A 22,464-nucleotide genomic window follows, 5' to 3' on the forward strand; every position below is an offset into this window, starting at 1 on the left:
GACACAGAGAATCAATACATAAAACCAAACGGTTTATAAATAAAATATTAAGGTCTGAAAATCTAAAAATGTGCACAATCTTTGGGGGGGAGGGGTAATACAAAGATTCGACTTTTATATGTACCCGGAACAAGGTAATAAAAACGCAGTTTTAAGATAATTTGAGGTGAGAAATTAGCCATTTAGAGTCTAAACATGTGCTGTGTGTATTAAGATATGACATATTTATAGTTTGGCAGCGACGTTGTCGGCGGGGATCAGCTCTGCCTCTGTGGACGCTCGGTGCACACTGTGGCCAGCACAGAGTAGCGTTGGCTCGGCCTGTCCTGAGGACCAATCGCAGACCTTGCTGTCTCCGTTGTCCCTTGACGGAGTGACGGACACTTAAAAAATATTTAGTGCAGTCGGAAACGACGGAGAGGCTCTCCGTCGACGCAGAGGGCTCTGCATAAGCCCACTGTTGTGTGCCTTTTCAGATCACAGTGGATCTAAATAGGCACACAACATATTGCATTTGTTTTTCCCAAATTCATCCCACGTGCCGGATTGGACCCTCTGGTGGGCCGATTCTGGCCTGCGGGCCGTATGTTTGACACCTGTGGTGTAAATCAATATTCAATTATATTCAATTACAAGTCAATTACTGTAGTGTCTGTATGTCAAGGCTTCACAGAGGGCTGTCCTGTGTGTGTCTTAAGGATCTTTTGTAGCACAAACACTGACTCATGTTGTGTGTGAATTTGAATTTGAATTTTGAATTTTTTTGAATTGAATTTGAATTTCAAAAGAAACAAATTTCTGAGGAACTGGTTCAGTTTCAGGTTCAGGTGAGACATGGGCTGATTATAGTATTTTGTTTGTTTGTAAATGAATGGAAGTCAACGCAGTGTCCTAGGAATGAATAGCTGCGCAATGTGTGTGTGGTGTCCGTGTATGTGTGTGTGAGGGGGGGGGGGGGGGTTGAGGGTGAGGGGTGTATGAGTGAACACTCATTTAGTTTCTGCTCAAACGTCTCTGGCTGCATTCTTCTCTTGGCGGTGGTGAGAGCAAAACCTCGGCTCTCATTAAGAGAGACCTACAGAGAGAGAGAGAGAGAGAGAGAGAGAGAGAGAGAGAGAGAGATTGCGGAGTCCGAGAAGAAGCTGGAACTTGACTGTGGAAGCTCCTGCTCAGGTTGGACAGATAATCTTAATCCTAATTCTTCAAATACTTGTGCGTGTATGAGTTAAAGAGCGTCTCTGTGTTATCCTGCGTGCGGACAGGGTTGGTTTATTTAGTTTGCACCGTTGTTGTCATCATAATAATAATATTCCTCCAGCATTTTGCTTCCATTCAGAAGAACTTTTCTTTCATGTAACCATGATCTTCGCACGCGCAGCATGTGCGTATCTTGCGTTATTCCAGCGCGTGCTCGTCTGCAGAGACGCAGGCTTTGGTTCCACATGCGGTTTATTTCCTCTCTTCTGGGAAACATGTCAGTGAACCATGCTGTGGCATCCTTGTCTCCAGCTGTCCGCGGGCTCCTCTGCGTGTCTTTACTGTGTGTGTGTGTGTGTGTGTGTGTGTGTGTGTGTGTGTGTGTGTGTGTGTGTGTGTGTGTGTGTGTGTGTGTGTGTGTGTGTGTGAATGTTTGATGGCAGCACAGATGAAAACAAACAAAGCCATGTTTCCCCGCACACATGGACCGCGCAGGAGCAGTTTGCCACAATGATCCCTGCGCGTGCTATAGCGGTTGTTTATGCTCATGTGTGATGATGATGATGATGATGCTTCATGGGTTATTCTGTGAGCAGCTGACATGAATGAGAGAGAGAGAGAAGAAGAAGAAGGACACCGCTGTGTCAATAATAAACATCAACAGCAGTAATAACAGATAGTTAAGACATGAAGCACTCATCACCTCCTGGTTTTCCTCGGCTGCCATTTAGCTGATTGATTCATTCATTTAATCGACGGATTATCGAGGACTATAAATACTGAAGCGCGAGCTTTTCAGGTCACTCGACCTGAAAGCTGACACCGAAACCCAAGGACACACACACACACACACACAGGTTTGCACAGCTATTCTTTTCAGGACACTGCGATAACACAATACCCAGTAATTATTGAACTTTAGCCTATATTCACAATTCCAATCCTAGCCCAGAACCCAGACCTAGTTCTAATCAGGTTCTCATTCAGCCTCATTAGGACCAGGTTTTGGTTTCTTGACAAGATCTTATTCTAACCCTAAAAAGTCTTAAAGCCTTTTTAGGGGTGTCAGAATGTGAGGACCAGCCAAAATGTCCTCACTTTCATGTGTATTTATAAATGTGTTGGTCCTTGCAAAGGTACCTATACAAGAACACACACACACACACACACCATTACTACTACTGCTATTTTTTACCTCACTCACAAACCCTCCTCAGAGAGAGAAAGAGATCGTTCGTTAGGACTTGGGGATACTTAACCTTTATTTAACCAGGTTAATCCCATACTGAAACAGTTTTTCCCAAATAAGGATGATCTGGCCAAGATGGGCATGCAGCAGCAGCACATAAAAACACAAATAAAGTTACACAATTAAAACAAATAATAAAAAAAAAGACAAATAAATAAACAAGGTATGAGTACATGTGATGGAGTCAGCCTCAAATACTCAAGTCAGTTGGATTTAAAAGCACTCAATGAAATCAATTTTGTCATTTTCCAATCATGTTCCATGGTGCAGAATGGACAGAAAGCAACAAAAGAAAAAGAGTAAGGGGCAGTACTTTGCAGTGCAATCGGGTCACAAATATCCACATGGTAATAAAGAATCACCTTGTGGATAAAGGTGTACCAGCGGCTGAGCCTTCACGGTCATTCCTCACACTCACAGTGACAGCTTGTAATGAACCCCCGATGAATCGTGAGTCCACCATATGAAGACAGTGAGCAGGGACATTCTTCTTCAAAAGATCACCATTGTCCTTTTTTAAACACCATTTATCATGGAAATAGAAACCACAATTTCAGTTTCAACAAGTGGCTCGAAAGTGAGGGGGTCGTCAATTCAGATATTTATACATGTTTACCACCTCCAGAGTGGCAACTGAAGGGATTATGCACTGAGTAAGAAGTGCATTTCTTGTGTTTTGTTTTACCACAATTAATTCATGCAGCTCGAATGGTTTGGGATTGTGAGTGAGGAGAGGTCAGGAGAGTGGGAAGCTGAGGTTAATAGTCTCGGACACTGTCGGGCTCTTCTGACCTCTGAAATAGGGTTCGGGTATCGCTTCCATTTTAAACTGCATGTGTTGTTGTGCTCTTTAATTTGTATTTGTTTTTCTGTTATCACTGGAAGGCCACGCACTAGCCCTACATACTGTAGATGTGGCACAGTGCATAATATCCTGCTGTAATGCAATGTGCAAACCATTAGGTATTTTCTCACACGATGGATTATTGAGCGCTACTTCCAGCCCAAACCCCTGAGACTATAAATCTCTGACAGTACAGGATTCATAAATGCTCTAATGAAAGTGCAGTCATGATTATAAATTTGATTTGGATTAGTTTGTGTGTGTGTGCGTGCATGTTTATTTCTGTTACCTCTTTAGGTCATTGCCTGGCTTGACCACTGAGTTATTCAGGACTAGCAGTCCTAATGAGGCAGAAGCTCATTCCTGACGCTTTTGAACCTGTTTTGATGTGCGGTTGTATGAGGTATTGACGACACATTACCAACCCAGCTGCTTCCGTGGATCTACACCTTTTTAAGTCTATAGTTTAGGAACAAGTTTGCCACTTTGACTCAATGTCATTAGAGAAAATCAGCATTTTTCACCTCATAGAGCAGGGGTTCTCAAAGTTTTGATACCCAAGGGCCAATTTAGGAACCCAACATTGGACTGAGGGCCGCCAAAGGAAAAAAAATAGAAAGAAATCCCATTTATAATAAATTTCAATGACCAGGTTGCAGTTCTACAGTTTACACTTATTGGTTTGTATCCAGTAATGTCCAATAAACAATTAACAAGCTTAGTAGCTCCTGGATAAAAACTATCAACTGTAATTCATTGCGGGCCGCCAGAAATGTTGCTGCCATTGGCCCGCGGGCCGCACTTTGAGAACCAATGTCATAGAGACACAGGAGCTGCTGGTCTACTGCTGCCTCCTTAGGTAAAATTATGTCACTTTATCGAATATATCGGCATATCGAATTATAAATCTTCTAGAATAAACAGCTGATGTGTTTGTTTTGTTCATTATTATTTCTTTTTTCAGATCTTTTACTCATATACCTTGGATTAATAGACTGAAACACAGTGAAGAGCAGTGTGGGGCTTTTATTTTCTTTGAAGAACGTGACTTTGATGTCGACTTGTTGACAGTTTTATTTAGTGCTGGGCACACGTTAACGCCGGCTACGCTAACGAACATGACGCGATTCCACGACAACTGACCGGAAAGAAGACACGCGTGAGGTCATGTTTACGTGACTCTCGATTGTTAAAATTAGTCTCTAAAATAACGCAGTTTTTCGTGCTGAGGCACCGGAGTCCAGGCACTGTTTACCAGTTAGCTCCGTTAGCTCTATTAGCTCCTTTAGCGTGGTTTCGCGCACACCTACAGTCGAACTGGAGCGGTCTGTTATATTAAAGGAAAAGAGCAGTGCTACAAATAACCAGAGTACCTGTGTACTGCGTATGTGTGCCTCTGTTTTTAAAGTTTAGCGTTACTTTCGGGAGTCACGCAAACATGACGTAACGCACGTCTTTTTCTAGTCCGTCGTCATGGAAATGTGTTACGCTGGTAAAGCCATTAATGTTCCCAGTACTAGTTTTATTACTTTCTTTCAGTCCCAACTTCCTCTCTTGTTGTGGGAATGAGCCGTGTATCTCAGATCCTGGAAATTAGTGGAAGAAAAAACAAAATATTTTATGGGTGAAGGGGCCCTTTAAAAGCTCTTGTGCCCCTTGATGTAAAATCACTGATTTTCTTGTCAAGCTTTCGTGTGGAAAGTGTGCAGTTTACAAACTTTATTTATACAGGTTATCCCATTGAAACGGAGACCTGCCAAGGACAACAACACGTGGATAAACAGATTAAAATATTAGGAGCAGGACCGAGTTCCTAAATATGGAACAGTGACTCTGAAAGATTTTGAATCTCTAATCTTTAGGGTGAATTCCAATTCCTTGCTTAACCCCCAATCTTAACCCTCAATCTCAAAAATGCACACTCCCACTAGTGCAAGTGCTGTCCCGTTTCTCAGAAAAATTAAGTTGAGGGCCAAGTTTAAGGGCTGTATCGCCCTCAATATTGAGATTTTCCGAGACCACCCTTGGGAGCAAGGGCTACCCAGAATGCATTGCGTGTTTTGCCATAACAAAGATGGCGCCGAAAGCAGCAAAACAAGTACGCTACAATTGTTAATAGAGATATAAAAAATTATGAAAACCATTGTATTATCTTAGTTTAGGCACATATGGCACATATGGATTACTGACGTCATTGTTGCGGACAATCGATCGTTTGCTATCGTTTACTTTTCAATAAGCCGTGGCGTGTGCGGTAACTGTCAGCTGAATATGTCCGTGGTTGTGGTATTTGTATGAGTATCATCTTATAACTGACAACCTAATAACTTGACTGACAAACGGATCGTAATAAATAATTGTGACGTAAATGTGTTCTTCTTCTTCTTCTTTTTTGGAGTTGACAGACTGGACGCAGCTTTCGCGTTATTCTGCCCCTCGCAGTCTGAAGACGTATCTGCATTTAAGGGGTGTCCCATTTCTAAGTGACAAAATAACCCTCAAGATTAAGGGTTGAGCTTGAGGGTTAAGATAGGAATTGGAATTGGCCCTTAGACTCTGCTGCAGCTTGTTCCAGGTTGAGGGGGCAGAGTAGGAAAATGCCTTTTTGCCAAGCTGTGTGTGGACAGAGGGGACAGTAAAGCCCTGGGAACGTAAGCTATGACTGACCTGAGTGTGTAACGTGTACAGTAGGAGGATAAATATGTAGGCAACGGGGCCAAGGGTAGATTTATCAATAAAATGATACCAATGCAAGAGATCTGTTGGAGTGGTCATGTTTGTTTGTGTTGTCTTTTCATTCGGTGACACAATGGAACACGCTTTGATCTTGTAGTTACATTACAGTCCTTTGATATGATCTTACACCTGTCAGACGAGAAATCAGAAAGAAGTGTACATGCGGCGTGTTGCCTCTCACAAAGGGAACGGAAGTGATAGAAGACAAGGTAGACGGAGATGAGTGCTATTATGCAGATGCTGGAGTGCTGGAGAGGATTAAGCCACATGCTGAGGAGCATCAAAAAGAAAGAAGGTAAAGGCAGATAGAGGAGGAGTAGAGACAAAAGAATCAAGAAGTAATGGACACTTTACATTCCTAAAAAGGCAGTAATGCAACATTACAGGTGCCAAGGATGGTTGTGGTGGTGTTTTATGACAGTTGGCATCGGTGATTATTGCATTACTGCTCTTTTCTCACATCAGTCATCCATTACTTCTCTTTTCTTTCCACCTTATTCGTTGTTAAGTTATGTTAAGGCTTTAACTGGGTAAGTTTAGAGTAATGGTAATGGTTTATTAAGGTTATTGAAAAAGGGTTTAGTTCAAAAACTCTGTCTGTGTGCTTGTGTGTGTGTTAGAGAGAGAGAGCGAGAGAGAGACCTTGTGTATCACTGGCCATATGGTCTCGTGACGTAACGCTCTGGCAACCGCTTGTGTGTGTATGTGTGTACGCGCTTGCGAGCGAGCATGTGTGTGTAGCCGAGGATTATGTCCGACATATCTAAGATTCACACATTTGCATCTCAAATCAATGCAGATTAAATAGACGTCAACAGCACAGAATGGAGCGAGTGACTGTCGCCGCCTGCCTGCTCGTCGCCGGCTTCAGCTGTTACCTCGGCGGCGGCGGCAACGTGTTTTTATCGCTGTTTCGTTTCTCTGTTTCAGAGCCGTCATCCATGCCGGAGCCGGGAGTGCGGCGGAGCCCGCAGGGAGTTCCGTACGCCGAACTACCGCACTTCGTCAACGCAGACGGACTGCACCTGTTCTGCCGCTACTGGGAGCCCGTCAGTCAGCCAAGGTGAGTGGAGAACAGAGCGGAGATATCAGCTGTGTGTGTGTGTGTGTGTGTGTGTGTGTGTGTGTGTGTGTGTGTACTCGTTTTGGTTCCCCTTTAGGACCTTTAGGATAAACCCTACTTTTCAGGACTATAGGTTAAAGCTGCAGTGTGCAACTTTTGTAAAAAAAAAAATTTGGGGGGGGTTATTATTCTGCGATTGTCTTGAGATCAGGTGATCTGCTGAGCTCTAACAAATGTGTGCATTATTATGATTATGGTCTGTTGATCATGTGACCAGTGGTAGGGCGTAGAGTTTAAGATTCTCTGCCCAAGCCCGACCTGGCTCGATATTTCCCGCCACTATCCTCGGGCCGGGCCCTTGATCACAAGCCCTTGATCAAGTATTTGTGTTTTTTCTCCCTCGTCGTGTTCGCGTGGTATGTTATAGCACGTCGTATTGTGTGAAGGTGTAAAAACCTGCAGCCGTGAACGCGTCATTTAAAAACCAGGAAGTGTATCGTCATTAGCAACATAATGCGTTCATGGAAGCGGATCTCAGTGGCTCTGTTGTTGTTGTAAATTAGACTGTGGCAGCAGGTACAACAAGCTCCTGCTGTGGGGAGGACGTGGACGTTTATTTACGTAAAGCGTACATTTTTTACGGCTCACATATTTAAAAAAAATGTCGGGTTTAAATCGGGCTCGGGCTCGTAATTACGGTTAATGTGTCGGGCCGGGTTGGGCTCCGACACAACGTGCACGGGATCGGGTCGGATTTTTTGGGCCCGATCTAAGCTAGGGCTAATCTAGGGCGCGTGGAGGTACCAGCCTGTAAAAGTCCAGCTGGAATATTTTTGCACTCCCAAAAGTTTTTGTCTTTTTTTGAATCCTCTTCTTCTCTGGTGCTCCACAGCAGTCGATATAATACTATATTTAGCCTGACATTTATCTGTCAAATGAAACTGACAACTTACTGGTCACTCAATGCCATGATCGGAAACAGCTTTTCAGGTAAATCGCTGCAAAGTATGATGTTTTCACACTATTTTTTTCATGGTTATGGTAAACGTTCCACGTAGCACGCTACAGTAACATCGGTATGCGTCATATATCAGATTTAACTTCTGTCTGTCTAGCCTTGCCTGGTGAGTGTCATAACTTTACCGTATCTCTGGGAGTTTAAAACAGTACGAGTTTTCCTTGTTCCCAAGTAGTTGCAGTCCTGTCAGCCTACTTCTGTTCTGTTTAAATAGTATATTACTAGTTATCTAAATCTTCATATGGGTGCATGCAAAGTAAAATCAACCAATTTAGAAGTGTGGCCTATCATCACACAAACAGCACCACATTTTTTTACATACTACCAGGAAACAACAACAAAATGTCATTAGAAATGAAAACATAATCTTCTTCTTTCTTGTTCAATGACCTAAACTAAATTCATGAATAACATGTTAACAATGTTAATCTCTTTGTATGCATTAGTGGCTCATATTGGGTCGTGACCCCATTAAGAAAAAAACAAACACCAAATACGTTACAATGCACAGTTCGTTTTGTTCTGGGTCTTAAAAGTACCTTAAACCTAACAAAATAATGAACCAATATAGGTTTTTGGCAGTGCTAACATCACTCTCCTCATACTCAAAACCCTTGTGTCTTTTGGATGTTCCTTTTAGTTGACTGTGACTGTACTGCACTGCAGAAAGATGTAGATGTTGTCCTACATTTCTTCTCAACCAAAGGCTGCCTTTCTGTCGTGTTTCCACTTTCTCTCCTCGTGTTGTTGATGCACACACGTCACTTTCAGCCGATGTAACACTGGTGCGTTCAGGGTCTTTTTCTAGCATGGGAATTTACATGCTCGCCGCGCGGCGCATTAATCGTTTTTTTTTCCCCGATTTTAATGTTTTTATGATCGCGAGAAGCCAAAATCGTGGTCACTCTATGCATTACGGTGAAACTCAGTAACAACGGGTAAACGTACATTACTATGGGGTATATGGAGTGGGGGTTGTGACGACCGTGCATGACAATAGGTGATAAGTGGCGACACTCCCCTGGAAGCAGTGGTTGTGTGTTTACCTGGGTCCCATTCACATGTAAATGACCAGGCACAAAACCGAGCGTTCTGAAAAAGTTATTGAACTGCTATTGTGCTTCATCCTTATGATATTTTGACTAAAGCATGACACAGACATGTTCATCAGGGCACCAGGACCTAGTTTAACTTGGGTTAATAGGGTATAATATGGGACCTTTAAAAGCATCACATTTTCCACAGGCTGCCCTGTTTGTGCACTTCTGGCAGGTTTTAGTGCAAAGAACCGAATACAGATGTCATGCTTAACTCGCTTACAAACCACATTGTTCCTGTGCACCGAGGCTGAGAGCACAGAAGGGGAAAGATGTGACACAAACACCCACAAAACATCTGGTGTCAAGATATTGCCCATTAAAATGCAAGGTTCACAAAATCAGAACATCCTCTCACACTGTATATGATATATTTGTAGTTTTTACACGGTGTGTGTCTAGGGCTCTGTGTGTATTGGCAAGAATCTGGCGATATGATATATAGCCCGATACAGGAGTGACGATACGATATGTTTTGATACACTGGGATAATATGGTGATATTGTTTGATTTGTTTCAACCCAAAAATATCAATTTTAAAACTGTTGGACAACCACTGTGAAGATAATACAGAGCTTCAAAGAAACTACATTATAATGACATGAAATTAGAGCTGCAACAATTATTCAATCGATGTGATCGATTACTAAATTAATCATCAACTGTTCTCTCTCATTTTTCAGCTTCTTAAATGTGTTTATTTTCTGGTTTCTTTGCTCCATATTACAAAGAAACCATAAAACTAAATAAAACACCAAAGATGTACATCATTAATTAAGAAAATGATAAAGCGATTGATCGATTATGAAAATAATTGCAAGTTGCAGCCCTACATCGTATAGATATTTTACCCCATGTGTATCTCTTTGATGCAACTGAATTTCTATACCTAATGTACTCTCCTGATAATGTGGAACCAACATGTGACCATATTTTTGCCCACAATGCCACTGATGATTGAGGCCACACAGAAGCCCTTTTCCAAGCCTTTGCCACCCACGTAAAAAAAAAAAAAAAAAAAAATGTATGCATCTACCTGCTCACACTCTGCAAAGTATATGTTTTAAAAATAAAAAAAAACTGAAAGGTTATGTCTTAAAATAGCTGCATATATCTCTCTGCTGTGAGCCCAGGCTTTGTATCGCTTATATAAGAGCTTTTTTTTCCCCATCGTAGGCAAGTCGGTGACTTTGTAAAAAAAAAAAAACACATGCTGTCATGTCGTGTGGTAATGTCTATTACAGAGAGACATGCTGTACTACATGTTGTATGTTTCATGATGTTTTTTAAGCAGTGTTCATTGTCACACATTGTAAAGATTTCTCCAATAATGGAGCACAATCCCAGTCAAAAAGTCTCTGCAGCTGCATTGAGATATTCTCCACTAAAGAGAATATGGGTTATTTTCATGTTGATTTTACTGACTTACATGACAATGATATTTTAAACATCACAACAAGTCATCGAGTCAGTTGTGCATCATCATACATCCTATGTGAAAGTCATTTCTCATATACACACTTTCTACCCACCCAGTTAGTTAAGTAATCCAACACAATGTGTCACAGCAAGTCAGAAATCTATCTGAAAACATCTGATGGCTCATGGAGAAGAATTTATCATTATATAAGTGGCGATTAGTCATTGGCTGGAATTTTAAATATTCTTCATTCTAGATCGTTTCAGGGGAAAAAGAAGATTTATAGTTTGCATTTGTTTGACAAGGTTTCAACTACTGAGATTTACTGTGTTCAGCTGCGGTAATAATACAATAGCCTGCAGCTAAAACTGACAGACATTTCAAAGGTTATTATGACGTATGATAACGTAATGTGGGACAATAGAGTGAAGATGCCAGTCTAGAGTTGCAGATAATAATGTCAATGTTTTTTATGAGGTGACTGCAGAATGTTACAGTCAAACCCTCTGGAAAATCTGGTTAAACGAAACTGTTAAAGCCTAATCTCAGTAGTAGTTAGCCATTCATTTACTGAACTTCCTTCACCAGTGGTGAGTCAGACAGTTAATGTGTGCGGAATGTTTGTTTAGCAGAAAAGGGGAAATTCCACAAACCGTTTAATCTGAAATCACACAGTGAGCTTGAAGAGAATGCAAAGTATGTTCTCAATGACCTGCATGTGAAACAGTGGTTGAAAGCTTTGTTTCATTAAGGGCAATTTTAACATGAAAACTAGTTCAATTTGTTTGTTTGTTAGAGTAAATTTGGTCTATTTTTGATTTGTTTTGTTCACACTTGTTTTTCTATTTTCATTTTATTTTTATATACACAGTCAATTCTGAGCTAATAGGACCAAAATGTGCCAAATGTGATATGGTCATTCACTTTGCACATGGTTTTTAGCATGGCTGAGGACAAATATGGATTGTTCATCCATCTATAAATGCAAGGGCCTTCTGTCCATCTGTTGATTGCATAACACCTCTTGATACTTGGGAGGTGAAATGCCATTTAAGGTACATATTGAACAGGCACATCATACATATATACATATATATATATATATGGATGGATGGCAGAGTATGAGCTGGGCTGAAAGGTCACCAGAATCAGGAAGTAGGTGAAAGGTGGAGGGGGGTAATGACTGACATTCCTCCAATAAACATCTGACTGAGGCTTTGAACCCACTTTGAGACCTGCATACCAACCATAATGCACTGCTTATAACTGACAGCATGTGTATGGATCGTGCTGTAGTCGATGTTTTTGCTGATGGTGTCTGGATGAGTCTCGTTCCCTCTATGTTTCTGTGGTGCGACTAGTTTACTTAATTTCCTAGCTGCTCGCTGACGCTGTATCGTCTCATCAGTCGATGATACTTTGCAAAGTAAAAGCTTTGCAATTGTTCGTGGTTTGGCCTCGGGCCAAAATGTAATAGAGTAATGCAGTGTATAAAATATTATGGCCACTTCCAGGTGGCAACTGTGATCATTTACTATAAGTTAATGTGAAAAAGGAAAAGGAAAAAAACATGTTATGGTAGTCCTCAATGCTTTGAATAATGATGTAGTTATAATCCCAGCATTCACGTGTATTAACGATTAGCAAAGATGAAATATAATTAGATTTTGCCTGAGGGGAGATTATAATGTTTTGACACCAGCGACAACATGCATCAACAGAAATATAGTTACATCAGAGGACAAAGTTCCGCAAAGTTTGAATTCAGGAAAAGTAGCATCCCCAGAGGCAGTTTCATTCAATTTCCACGACAAGCAGATGTTTTTGTGACATTTGATGGAACGCCATCACAGGCTTTCATTCTGCAGCAAAGAAAAAATATTTGGTTTTATGTTTCAGGCGTACTAGCTGGTAGAATGAGCCAGGATCTTCTGAGTGTGACTCGGGAATATTGTCATTATAGTCTGTCACTTCTCTTCTGTGTTCCTTTTGCATTTTCACACATGTGCTGTCCCCCATCTGCCGTCTGTCTGCCTCCATTTCATCCCATCACACAGCAATATACTCTGCGTCTTTCTCATGTATTTTCCCACCACTGACTCACACACCTATTATTCAGGGTTCCCAAGTTGTCCTTAAAAGTTTTTGAGAATACACATGGGTCATTGAAAGTTATTGAATTTAGTGCAGAAAAGAAGTGATGTTGATATTTAGGTCCCTCACCACCCATGTCCCCTTGTTTATTACGACGACACCTACTATTTCATGCGCACTGCATTGCTTGATGTACATAGACTCGGCCTACGCAGAACAAACGTCAAGTCGTAATTACTTGCAGTGTGATGTGAGATTCCATGCAGAACATTGAGCGAGTAAGGTTAAGCACCAGGACTCCCTGGAAGAAGAGATCTTCTATCTCAACGGGACTTTCCTGGCTAAATAAAGGATAAATTAAAATAAAGTCAGTGAGAGCAAAATGTGTGATGCCTGAAAAATGCAAATTCCAAGATCTCTCGCTCAAAGAAAATTACGAAGACTGGCTTGCCCAAGATGCTAAATGCAGAGTGTGCTGCAAATCAATTAAATTGAATCCCAGGGGCGAAATAGCTCTTTAAAGTTAATAGTTTCCCTACCATCTTAAACTGTGGCAGCACATTCAGTCCTTGAATTTGAGGAATTAGTTCTTTAAAATCCTTGAAAAGTCCTTGAATTTGATGCCAACGAAGGCAACCAAGGCTCAGACACCATCTCATTTCCCACCTGTCACATTGCTCTTTGCTATCATGTCTATTTTGTTTTGCTCCAAATCCTGGCACCAGGGAGTTCACAGATTCTTACAAAATCCGGAGGTGTCTGAAACAGTATTATGTCTCTCTTGAAATAAATAGAATACAAATACTGTACTGTGTTATGGCTTCACATGCCCTGTCAGGATACTGTTATACAAAACAAGGGTTGCAGCGTGAAACTACATTGTGTTGCTTTAAAGCATGTTTTCATGTAATTTACTTTAAAGGGGATTGGCTTTCCTCTCATAAGTTCCCAATAACACAACTGTGTAAACATACTCTACTGAGGCCCCACAAACCTGGACTCAAACACAGAAGCACACAGAGTCTAAATCCACTAATCAGATTAACATGCCAGTGTTTGGTCCTTTTGTTTTGTTCTTTTGCTCCTGTTTTTCCCAGGTGTCACAATCAAAAATAGGTGCTACTAGAATAGAATAGAAGGGTTTCAAAGCCTTGTTTACTTGTAATTCAAGTGAGAGGACAGAGGGTTTTAGGTATTTATTTGCAGACTTGAGTTAAGTTGAGTTAAGTGCTTGCATACATTCTTTGGACTTTATCTGTAAATTGTACATGTAGAATGTGGCATTTGTGAGGAGAATTGTGATTCAGCAGCATAGCATTGAGGGGATTAGGGGATTGGCTTTGTTTTGGGCCTGTGCTTGTTTGAAGTATCTGTGAGTATGGCCAGAGGGAGGACCAAACTCTCACTCACTGAGTGTTTTAATAAGGCTAGTTACAAGCCGTGTTGTTCCAGTGACTGAAACAGTGTGGGAGACAAGAGGATCTCCAGTTCCCATGAGAGAGAGTGAAGAGAGATAAAAATAAGAAAAAAAAATTAAGTATTTCTGCTCTGGAACGTTCAGTTACGCCCAAAATAATGAACATACCGTACTGTTCTGTCACGTTAGCTCCGGTTGTGTGCATTTGTCCACTCAACAGTTTAGTTTGATGTCTCGGTTAAGTCGAGAAATGCTAAATTGTGCCGGTCTATTTATGCAACACTTGTTCCAAGCGAATGCCTCTTGAGTCTCACCAGACCACACTCCTCAGATGAGTGGAAAGTGGCTCTACAGGACTGAGCCAACATACTGCCGCCGATGCCTGAATGTTGTCTCTGGTCCGCAGATGCCTGCAGCTGAATGAATGCAGACATCTGTGAAGATGAGCTCTGTCGATAATTAAAACCCTTTCCGAGTTTCAGAAAATGCCGACTTTATATCTCCTGCAGTTACTGCCAACAGGCATTTTGGATGGATGGAGACAATGTCGCATTACAGAGCTGTTCACTGTACAGTCTTCTTCACAGTTGAACCCTGATTAGCCCCCATTAAACCCCTGCTGCACCCCTGACATGCACAAAGACACTCTTTCACATACATGCACACTTGCACATACACACCCGCGTGCACATACACACACACACTCACTGAGCTAACAAGTACGGGCAAGGTCTTATCCCATGGCAATGGCTTTGTAAAAGAAGGCAAGGAGCTGCAAGGGAAAGTGCTAATGTGATGTGCTAATGAAGCCTGATGAGCAGCCACACCAACACCACCACCACCACCACCATGCTCTCTGCCTTGCACTCTCACTCACTTTCTCCCCTGTTTTCCCTCCATTCCTCTTTTTCTCTACTGCTGAATACATTTGGACTAATTGTCTGCGGCTGATGACTGAAGCTTTTACAGGCTTCTCAGCACTGCTGCTAATTAGAAAAACAAGTCTGCAGAACATGCACTGATAGAAGAAGTGGAACATTAAAAAACCTCGTCTCGGAGCCGCCAGAGGCAATAATTCACAAAAGGTGACAAAAAGACAAGACGTTTAACTTTTGTAATGAAGGATATCACTTGTTGAGCTTTTCTGTCCCTGTCGTCATCTGTTTGCCCTGACTGGACTTTAATTTAAATGAAATTATAATGTACTAACAAATTATAAGCTTTTTTTTCATATTGACTTAATGAAAAGAGCATGTTTCCCTGTTTGTGTTTGCTTTACCTTTAGAGCATAGTTAACAAACAATGAATTAGTGTGTGATGGGATTGATGAGGTGCATAAAAGCAAAGTTAGACAAAGTCTTCATTGGAAGTCATCATCATCATCATCATCATCATCCGAAAATGTAATTTCCTGTGTTGCATAACAGAGAATTGACACACCATCACACCACTGTTTGCTCAGTCTGCTTCACTCTTTGCAGTGCAGTACACAAGACACTCATTTGATTGAATCAGTATTGTAATATATATAATGTGCACCACTTATGGCGTTTTCCACTATACACTTCTGGCAAGGCTCGGCTCAACTCTACATATGTTGTTTTTTTTTTTTCTTTTCCATGCTCTGACGAGGTTTCAAAGTGAGCTGAGGCGACACTAAATGTGATGTCAACAGACTGCCGGCCACTGGCAGAGTCATGAGCACGAAGACCGACACGAGTTCAGTTAAAAGAGACATATTATGCAACATCAACTTTTTAATCATTTTAATACTTATATTTGGGACTCTGGAGGTCCTATGAGTAGTGGCCTAGTGGATGGTGGCCTCTGTCAACCAAAGCCCTTACCTTGAGTTTAATCAATGAATTATACGAGTCATGTGTGTAAGCAACAATTCCAAGCTCAATGGATAAAGTTGTCATCCACAAAGTTGTAGTCTGATAAAGCAGCTGTAAACAAGTTTGTAAGATGTTGGACTTACAAACTTGTTTCCTTGCAGCTTTCTGTCCTGAATGTACTATGAATCGCTGTTTTAAGTATCTGGACATGTTCAGTTATGTTGCATAATTTTTGAAGCATAGATTCCAATATTTCGTCAGTAGTGAATACAGAGAATAAAGAGAGCGGGGATGTTTTTCTGGGTCACAATCGGTTTTGCTGAAATCCCTCAGTGTCTGTTTTAAGTCGAGCCGGCAGTGTTGTGTGCTGAAGCAGACAGACTGACAGATGGATGGATGCTGCTGTTTTTTTTGAAAACACAGGCTGTCTCGCTCTCTTTCTGTCCTATACTCAGGGACCAGCAAATTAAGGAAGCGCAGTACCACACCCCATGTCGAAATCGTTTGTGTATTCCTTGTGTCCTGGAGATAAAGAGATAAATCCCAGCCTAATGTAGGCATGAATAAACATTCATGCATAATGTTTGTTTCTCATGTCTCCTCTCAGGGCCCTGGTGTTTATTATCCATGGAACCGCGGAGCACTGTGGGCCGTATGACGAGATCGCACAGAGACTGAAGGAACTGTGCCTGCTGGTATTTGCACACGACCATGGTGAGTCACAAACGCATACCTTGCATCCCATCAATTCTTGCATACATTTACACCTACACTCAAGGTGGCGCCTGTATTCATCAGAGGTTCGCAGACAAAATTGCTTGTGCAGAGAAGAGCCATCGTTGCCCCCACACTGTCCGATAACAGTCTTTCTTTGGTAATTATTGAGTGAATTAAGTCTGTCACACACAATTATACTGGATGCAGTTGTTCTTTTGTTTATTGTTCTCCTGTAATTATTGTATGTGTGTGTGTGTGTGTGTGTGTGTGTGTGTGTGTGTGTGTGTGTGTGTGTGTGTGTGTGTGTGAGAGAGAGAGAGAGTGAGAGGGTGTGTGTGGGTGGCATGCTTGGCTGTTGGTTGTGAGTTTGAATGGAACCTCTGGTTGAGGTTTCAGTGAAAGCACAGGATGAACTGGTTCTGAGCTCAGACAAGAAACACCAGTCGTACACTAAGGGCACATGAAAGAGGTACAGTGTCTCCTGTCAGCTTCAAAGGCTCAGACACCAAACCCAGCCAAAGATCACTAAGACAAGAATAGAAACAGCTTCATACCACTTTTTATATCCAATACCAATACTGATATCACCACCTTCAGTATTTACTAATATTGATATCAGTCTAATAGTGTATTTTTACCCATTTTTTGTGCCACAAAGCGAATAACCAGCCACTTTAGGAACAGTAAGTGTGTCTCAATAGTGTGTCCGCCTCACTCATGTCCGATATTTAGTGGCTGGGTCACATGGCGGGAGAGTGGAGAGTGGATTGTTGCCTCACCGTAAAGAAGGTCATGACCTTTCTGTGCATGTTCTCCTTGGCGATTAATGAGTGAGTGAAATGATATCGATCCCTAGACAATAACTTCAATTGAACTGAGGGATCTTGCCATTAAAGCTCACATAGAGTGGTCCTGTTGCACATATAGTTATGGAGGTCTACTTACATACATTAACTTGTTTTTATGGTCAAAAACCTCCTAGTTGCTGCAAACGAGGCGATAGAAATCTTTCAGACATAAATCTCACACCCAGAAGACAGAGTGTGTTGTGATTGGCCAGCCAGTGTAGAGCCTTCTTCACGACTCCCCGCCGCAGTCCCTTTTATGACTTTGACCCAGAGTCAGAAGACACTGTCGCTCGTGAAACACCTCCACAACGGACGTTATTCTTCTTCTGCGGTTCAATGTGCGCAACCGGATGTGCCCGGACTAGTGCCCGGAGCAGGACGATCTGCTGTTCAGGAGAACTGCTGTTTACGTAACCAGACCGGGTTTTTTCAGAGATCCCGCTGAGCCCGAGATTACAATAAAACACAGCGTTCTCAGCAATGGCTGAACTGTTTGTTTCAAAACTTCAGGGCTTCATAAACAAGGTAATGACACAGATACACACTAAAAAACAGCGTTAATTGGAACTTCCGCTTTAAAAGTTTGAAATATCGTTTTCTGCAACTGAAAAAAAGAGTCAGTCGCTTTTTTAATCCAATGGAATTGGACGGAATGTAATGTAGTTTTGTAAGAACACCCATAGGATAGTGTTTACACAACTTCAGGAATAACTCACAGTACAGTCCTTTTTGCTTTATGACCATATTTTGGCACAACAATCCCATCAGCCTCAGCCTGAGATGTAATGAGCAGAAATAGGGAACATTATAAATCTTTTTTTCTGGCGTCAGCACATTAGTATTGCCTTAAGCCAAATACATACAATTCCACACAGTCTCATAGAGCTCCTGAAGAAGCATGATTGGAAGGCCTTCGTCGTCTTTTTCGTGTGGGGAAAATGTTATCTATAAACCTGCCTTTGCTTCACCATTTATTGTTTTCCCCCCAACAACATCTTCACTTCGGGAAGAAATGTAGTGATGGACTCAATAATGACAGGGGAGAAAGAAAGAAGGAAAAAGAGGGGGAAAAAGGCACAACACAACCTGGTGACCTTGTAGTAATGAAGTCAATGAAAGCCTGTGTCTTCACAGTCGAGCTCAGAGGCTTAGCTCTGTCGTTGTACTCTGCAGTTTTTAGATACAACAGGAATGTGTGAACCCACCATGTGACTGTGCCACTGAGTCCGCTGTAAAAGAGCAGCCGTTAAAGTCTCACAGAGGAGAGACACGGCGTGAGAACACAAATAAATGACGCATCACCTCGCGTCGTGAAAATATTTATTCAGGTAGTGATTTCAATGAAGAATTGATCGAGATAATAATAATAAAGGAGGGACGTGAATTATGAGTGAACGACTGAGGCTGCACACAGATACGCCATTTGTTCAGCGGCTCACTGTAAAATGTCAAACTGCTAAATAGAAAATACTGAACTGGAACAAGTCCCTGCAGATACCACTGAGTGTCTCATCTATCTTTCTGACACACATGCAAACACACACACACGCACAGAGAGAGCTTTTGATTGAGTTCAGCAGTCAAGATCTTTAACGTGTTCTTCTTATGTCACATTTTTTTTCTTTCTAATTATAGAATTTTGAATTCCTTCTCATTCATAGCCTGTTCAGACCAGAGGTTTCATTCATCTGGTACTACACTGCACTGGCAAAAAAAAACACACAAAAACACTTACAGATGGATTGTGGTAATTATTATTTTAAATATAAATGTTATATCAAGTAAATAGAAAGTTTACACAATGCTGATTAAGCCTATTAACTCCTTAAGATATTTGCTGCACACAGGAATGAATAGAATGCAATGAAATATTGCTGTGCTTCTCCGGGCCAGTGCAGCAGTAAGTATAAATACCATAAATAAGAATAAAATACAATGTATTCTATTCTACTTCCCACTCATAAATAGAACAAAGTGATTTCCTCCGTCAAGTCTGATAGTATTGCTTGACGGAGACCAAACAGATGCAGAACAATAAGAAAACAACAAAAAAAAAATGACATACTCAATTCATACAAATTATTTTCAAAGAAAGAAAAAAACATACATCAGAACGTGGTGAAAACAACGTAATATATTTTTGTGAGGTAGGCTTCAAAGCCAATTTATTAGGTACACATTGGTCACCTGATGTAGTGGAGCCTGGTGTTGTTTTCTACTGCTGCAGACCATGTGCTTGAAGTTTTGCATGAAGAGATGATCTTCTGCATACCTTGGGCACACGTGGTTATTTGCGTGACTGTTGCTTTGCTGTTCCTCTCTAATCAGCCTGGCCTATTTTCCTCTGACTTAAACAACAAGGCACATTCTCTGTATTCCCTGTAAACTAAATGGTGGTGCGTGGAAATCCCAGTAGATCAGTTTTTTCAAATGCTCAGACCACCACATCTGGCACCAACAACCATGCCACGTTCAAAGTCTCTGCATGTGTGTGTGTGAGATTTATTGCAACAGTAGAAGAAGTTGACTGAGTGGCGTGTGGGGTTATCGATCTGACATGTAGAGGGGAGGATGTATGGGGTGCATCGATGTGAAGTTTGCAGCTCTCCCATCACTCACTGCTGCTGTGATTGTGTATTGATTCCCACTTTGTCACAATTTCACGACTGATGAGCAGACGAATGTGTAGGATGAAAGACATGCTACCACATAGTTTCCGAACACACACACACACACACACTCGCACACCCCTAAGGTGGGAGCGGCGCATATGGCCAATGTTTTTGAGCTCACATGTGATATTGATTTAGTGGTCACCATGGAAACCAGCCTCACCTCTCAGCCACTGCCACAGAAAGCAGTATGTCACTGGTTGGTACATAATATATATATATATAGAATATGCATATTTGTGTTGCTTGTTGTCTCCATCTGTCAGCCACCTTATTTTTCCTGTCATCCTGTTAATCCAGCCTTCTCTACAATTCTGTTTGTCATCTTTCATGTTCTTTCTTCTTCCTCCTCTTCGTTTCCCCTCTATCATTTTCCTCTCTCATCCTGATTCTTCATTGTCCTCCTCTCCATGTGTCTTTAAGACTTTCCTCACTTCTCATCTCTTTTTCCTTTCTGTGTTCTCATCCCCACTTCCTATGCATTCTTCCTCCGTCATCATCTCCCATGTCTCTGCTTCCATTTGTCTCTCTCCGGTTTTTCAATCGCCTTTCAAAGTTAAAATGAAGACAATGCATCAGTCTGTCCACTGCGATGAAGGGATGATCAATTTTGTCAACTGTTGAGAAGTAATTAGCACTGTTTCTGTTGCAGTGTGAGAAAGAAGAGCTTTGACTAACAACTTTTGAAAAAAGAAAAAAAAAAAATCACATCGCTCATTCACTCTTGCTCTCATTTTCTCATTTCCCGCACAGTTGGCCACGGTCAGAGTGAAGGAGAGAGGATGAGCATCAAAGACTTCCAGGTTTACATCAGAGACTCCCTGCAGCACATTGACTTGATGAAATCCCGCTACCCCAACCTACCAGTCTTCCTCGTGGGTCACTCCATGGTAGGATATTCTAGATTTGACTTGAAGTATTTTTAATAGCAAACTTTTAACTTTTAGCTTTTAACGTAACAAAGTATTTGTACTTCGTTATATTACAACACTGCTGCCGAGAAATTACACAGACGAAAAGAAATTGATGTTTTCTAATGAATCCGTTCATATTTGGTTTAATGCTTAACAGCAACTAGTCAACGAATGGTTAATCATTAACATCCCTCGTTGGTGCAAGAAGCAAATATTACTACAATAACAGATGGGGCATGACACATTGTTGATCTTGCTGTGCTCTGTTTATTTACATCTTCAAAGTTCCACCTACTGCTTATATTGGTCCACCCAATATTTGCTTAACATCAAGTGTGCTTTTCATTTTACCACAAATATTCCAATACATTTAAATGGAAACCCAGCTATTGACTTTGTTTGGCTTGGCTGTATAGGACCAGATATTATTTATCCACGATGGACAAAGTTCATAACGCCTCTGCAGGACGTCCGTTCAATAATGTCCGATGTTGACCTTTTACACAGTAACTCCGATTGTGTTTAACCTCCAGCTGCTGGTGGCGATCACTGTAAATATCCAGCAGAGAAGGTGCAGGTTCAGTGACCTGCTGAAGGGCAATGGGGCTGTATTTGTTGACGGAGAAGATTACGTGTCCCCTCACAGCATAGAAACAGCCCAGGAATCCGTTTAATGTCCCGAGTAAATATAACCCTAACGGCCTGTGTTATTCACTTTGTGAATTCTTGATATTCTTGATATAAAATGAGTGAGCGCTGTCCCAAGTTATAAAAAGTAAGGTTCAGTAACATCCAGGAGTGCATTGTAGTGGTAACCTGGAAATGTTGCAAGGAGAAATGTGCATGTTCACCCATGTCTTGCTTTCCCACTAATGCTGACGGGAGCCTCAAATGATAATAACCCAGTAATTTGACTTTCGGAGTGAATGCCGATTTAATGCATACTTACTGATCAAAAATCCATTTAAACTTGCAATTAAATGGGGTTTTGTGGAGTTTAATACAACATGGACACAAAAAGCAATTTAAAGGGGACAAAATTAACTTTTTAATAATTGAAATACTTACATTTGGTACTCTGGAGGCCCTATGTGTAGGCAAAGTGTGGAAAAAAGATGACTTTTTTTGTTGTCCGCCTCAGTCTAAGTACGGGAGATAAAACACGCGATGTCGACTTCCGCACTCGTTGCTACGTCACAATGAGACATTCCTGGAATTGTTGTCTCGCGGAGCTCCGCTTTGTCCCTAAAAATGCGAGAGGGCAGACTAAGAGGGCAAAAGTGTTCTATTCTTGGTTGCACAGTGCAGCACAGAGTTCTACACAAACTTCCAGCCTCAGA

At 41.4% G+C, this 22,464-nt stretch overlaps 1 protein-coding gene across 1 annotated transcript in view; it reads left to right on the forward strand.

Annotated features, from left to right (window-relative positions):
• Positions 1-1,045: 1,045 nt before the first annotated feature.
• The window catches only part of mgll (monoglyceride lipase), a gene marked incomplete at its 3' end in the record, with an annotated part of 31,327 nt that continues 9,908 nt past the window's right edge, over positions 1,046-22,464 (forward strand). The window contains exons 1-4 of the mRNA XM_083894522.1: positions 1,046-1,173; positions 6,957-7,089; positions 16,581-16,687; positions 20,964-21,100. Of these exons, the coding sequence (XP_083750648.1) occupies positions 6,968-7,089; positions 16,581-16,687; positions 20,964-21,100 (366 nt within the window). The 5' untranslated portion in view covers positions 1,046-1,173; positions 6,957-6,967. The remainder of the gene's footprint in view (positions 1,174-6,956; positions 7,090-16,580; positions 16,688-20,963; positions 21,101-22,464) is intronic.

This window comes from Microchirus variegatus (genome assembly GCF_963457635.1).
Source record: "Microchirus variegatus genome assembly, chromosome: 9".
NCBI lineage: Eukaryota > Metazoa > Chordata > Actinopteri > Pleuronectiformes > Soleidae > Microchirus > Microchirus variegatus.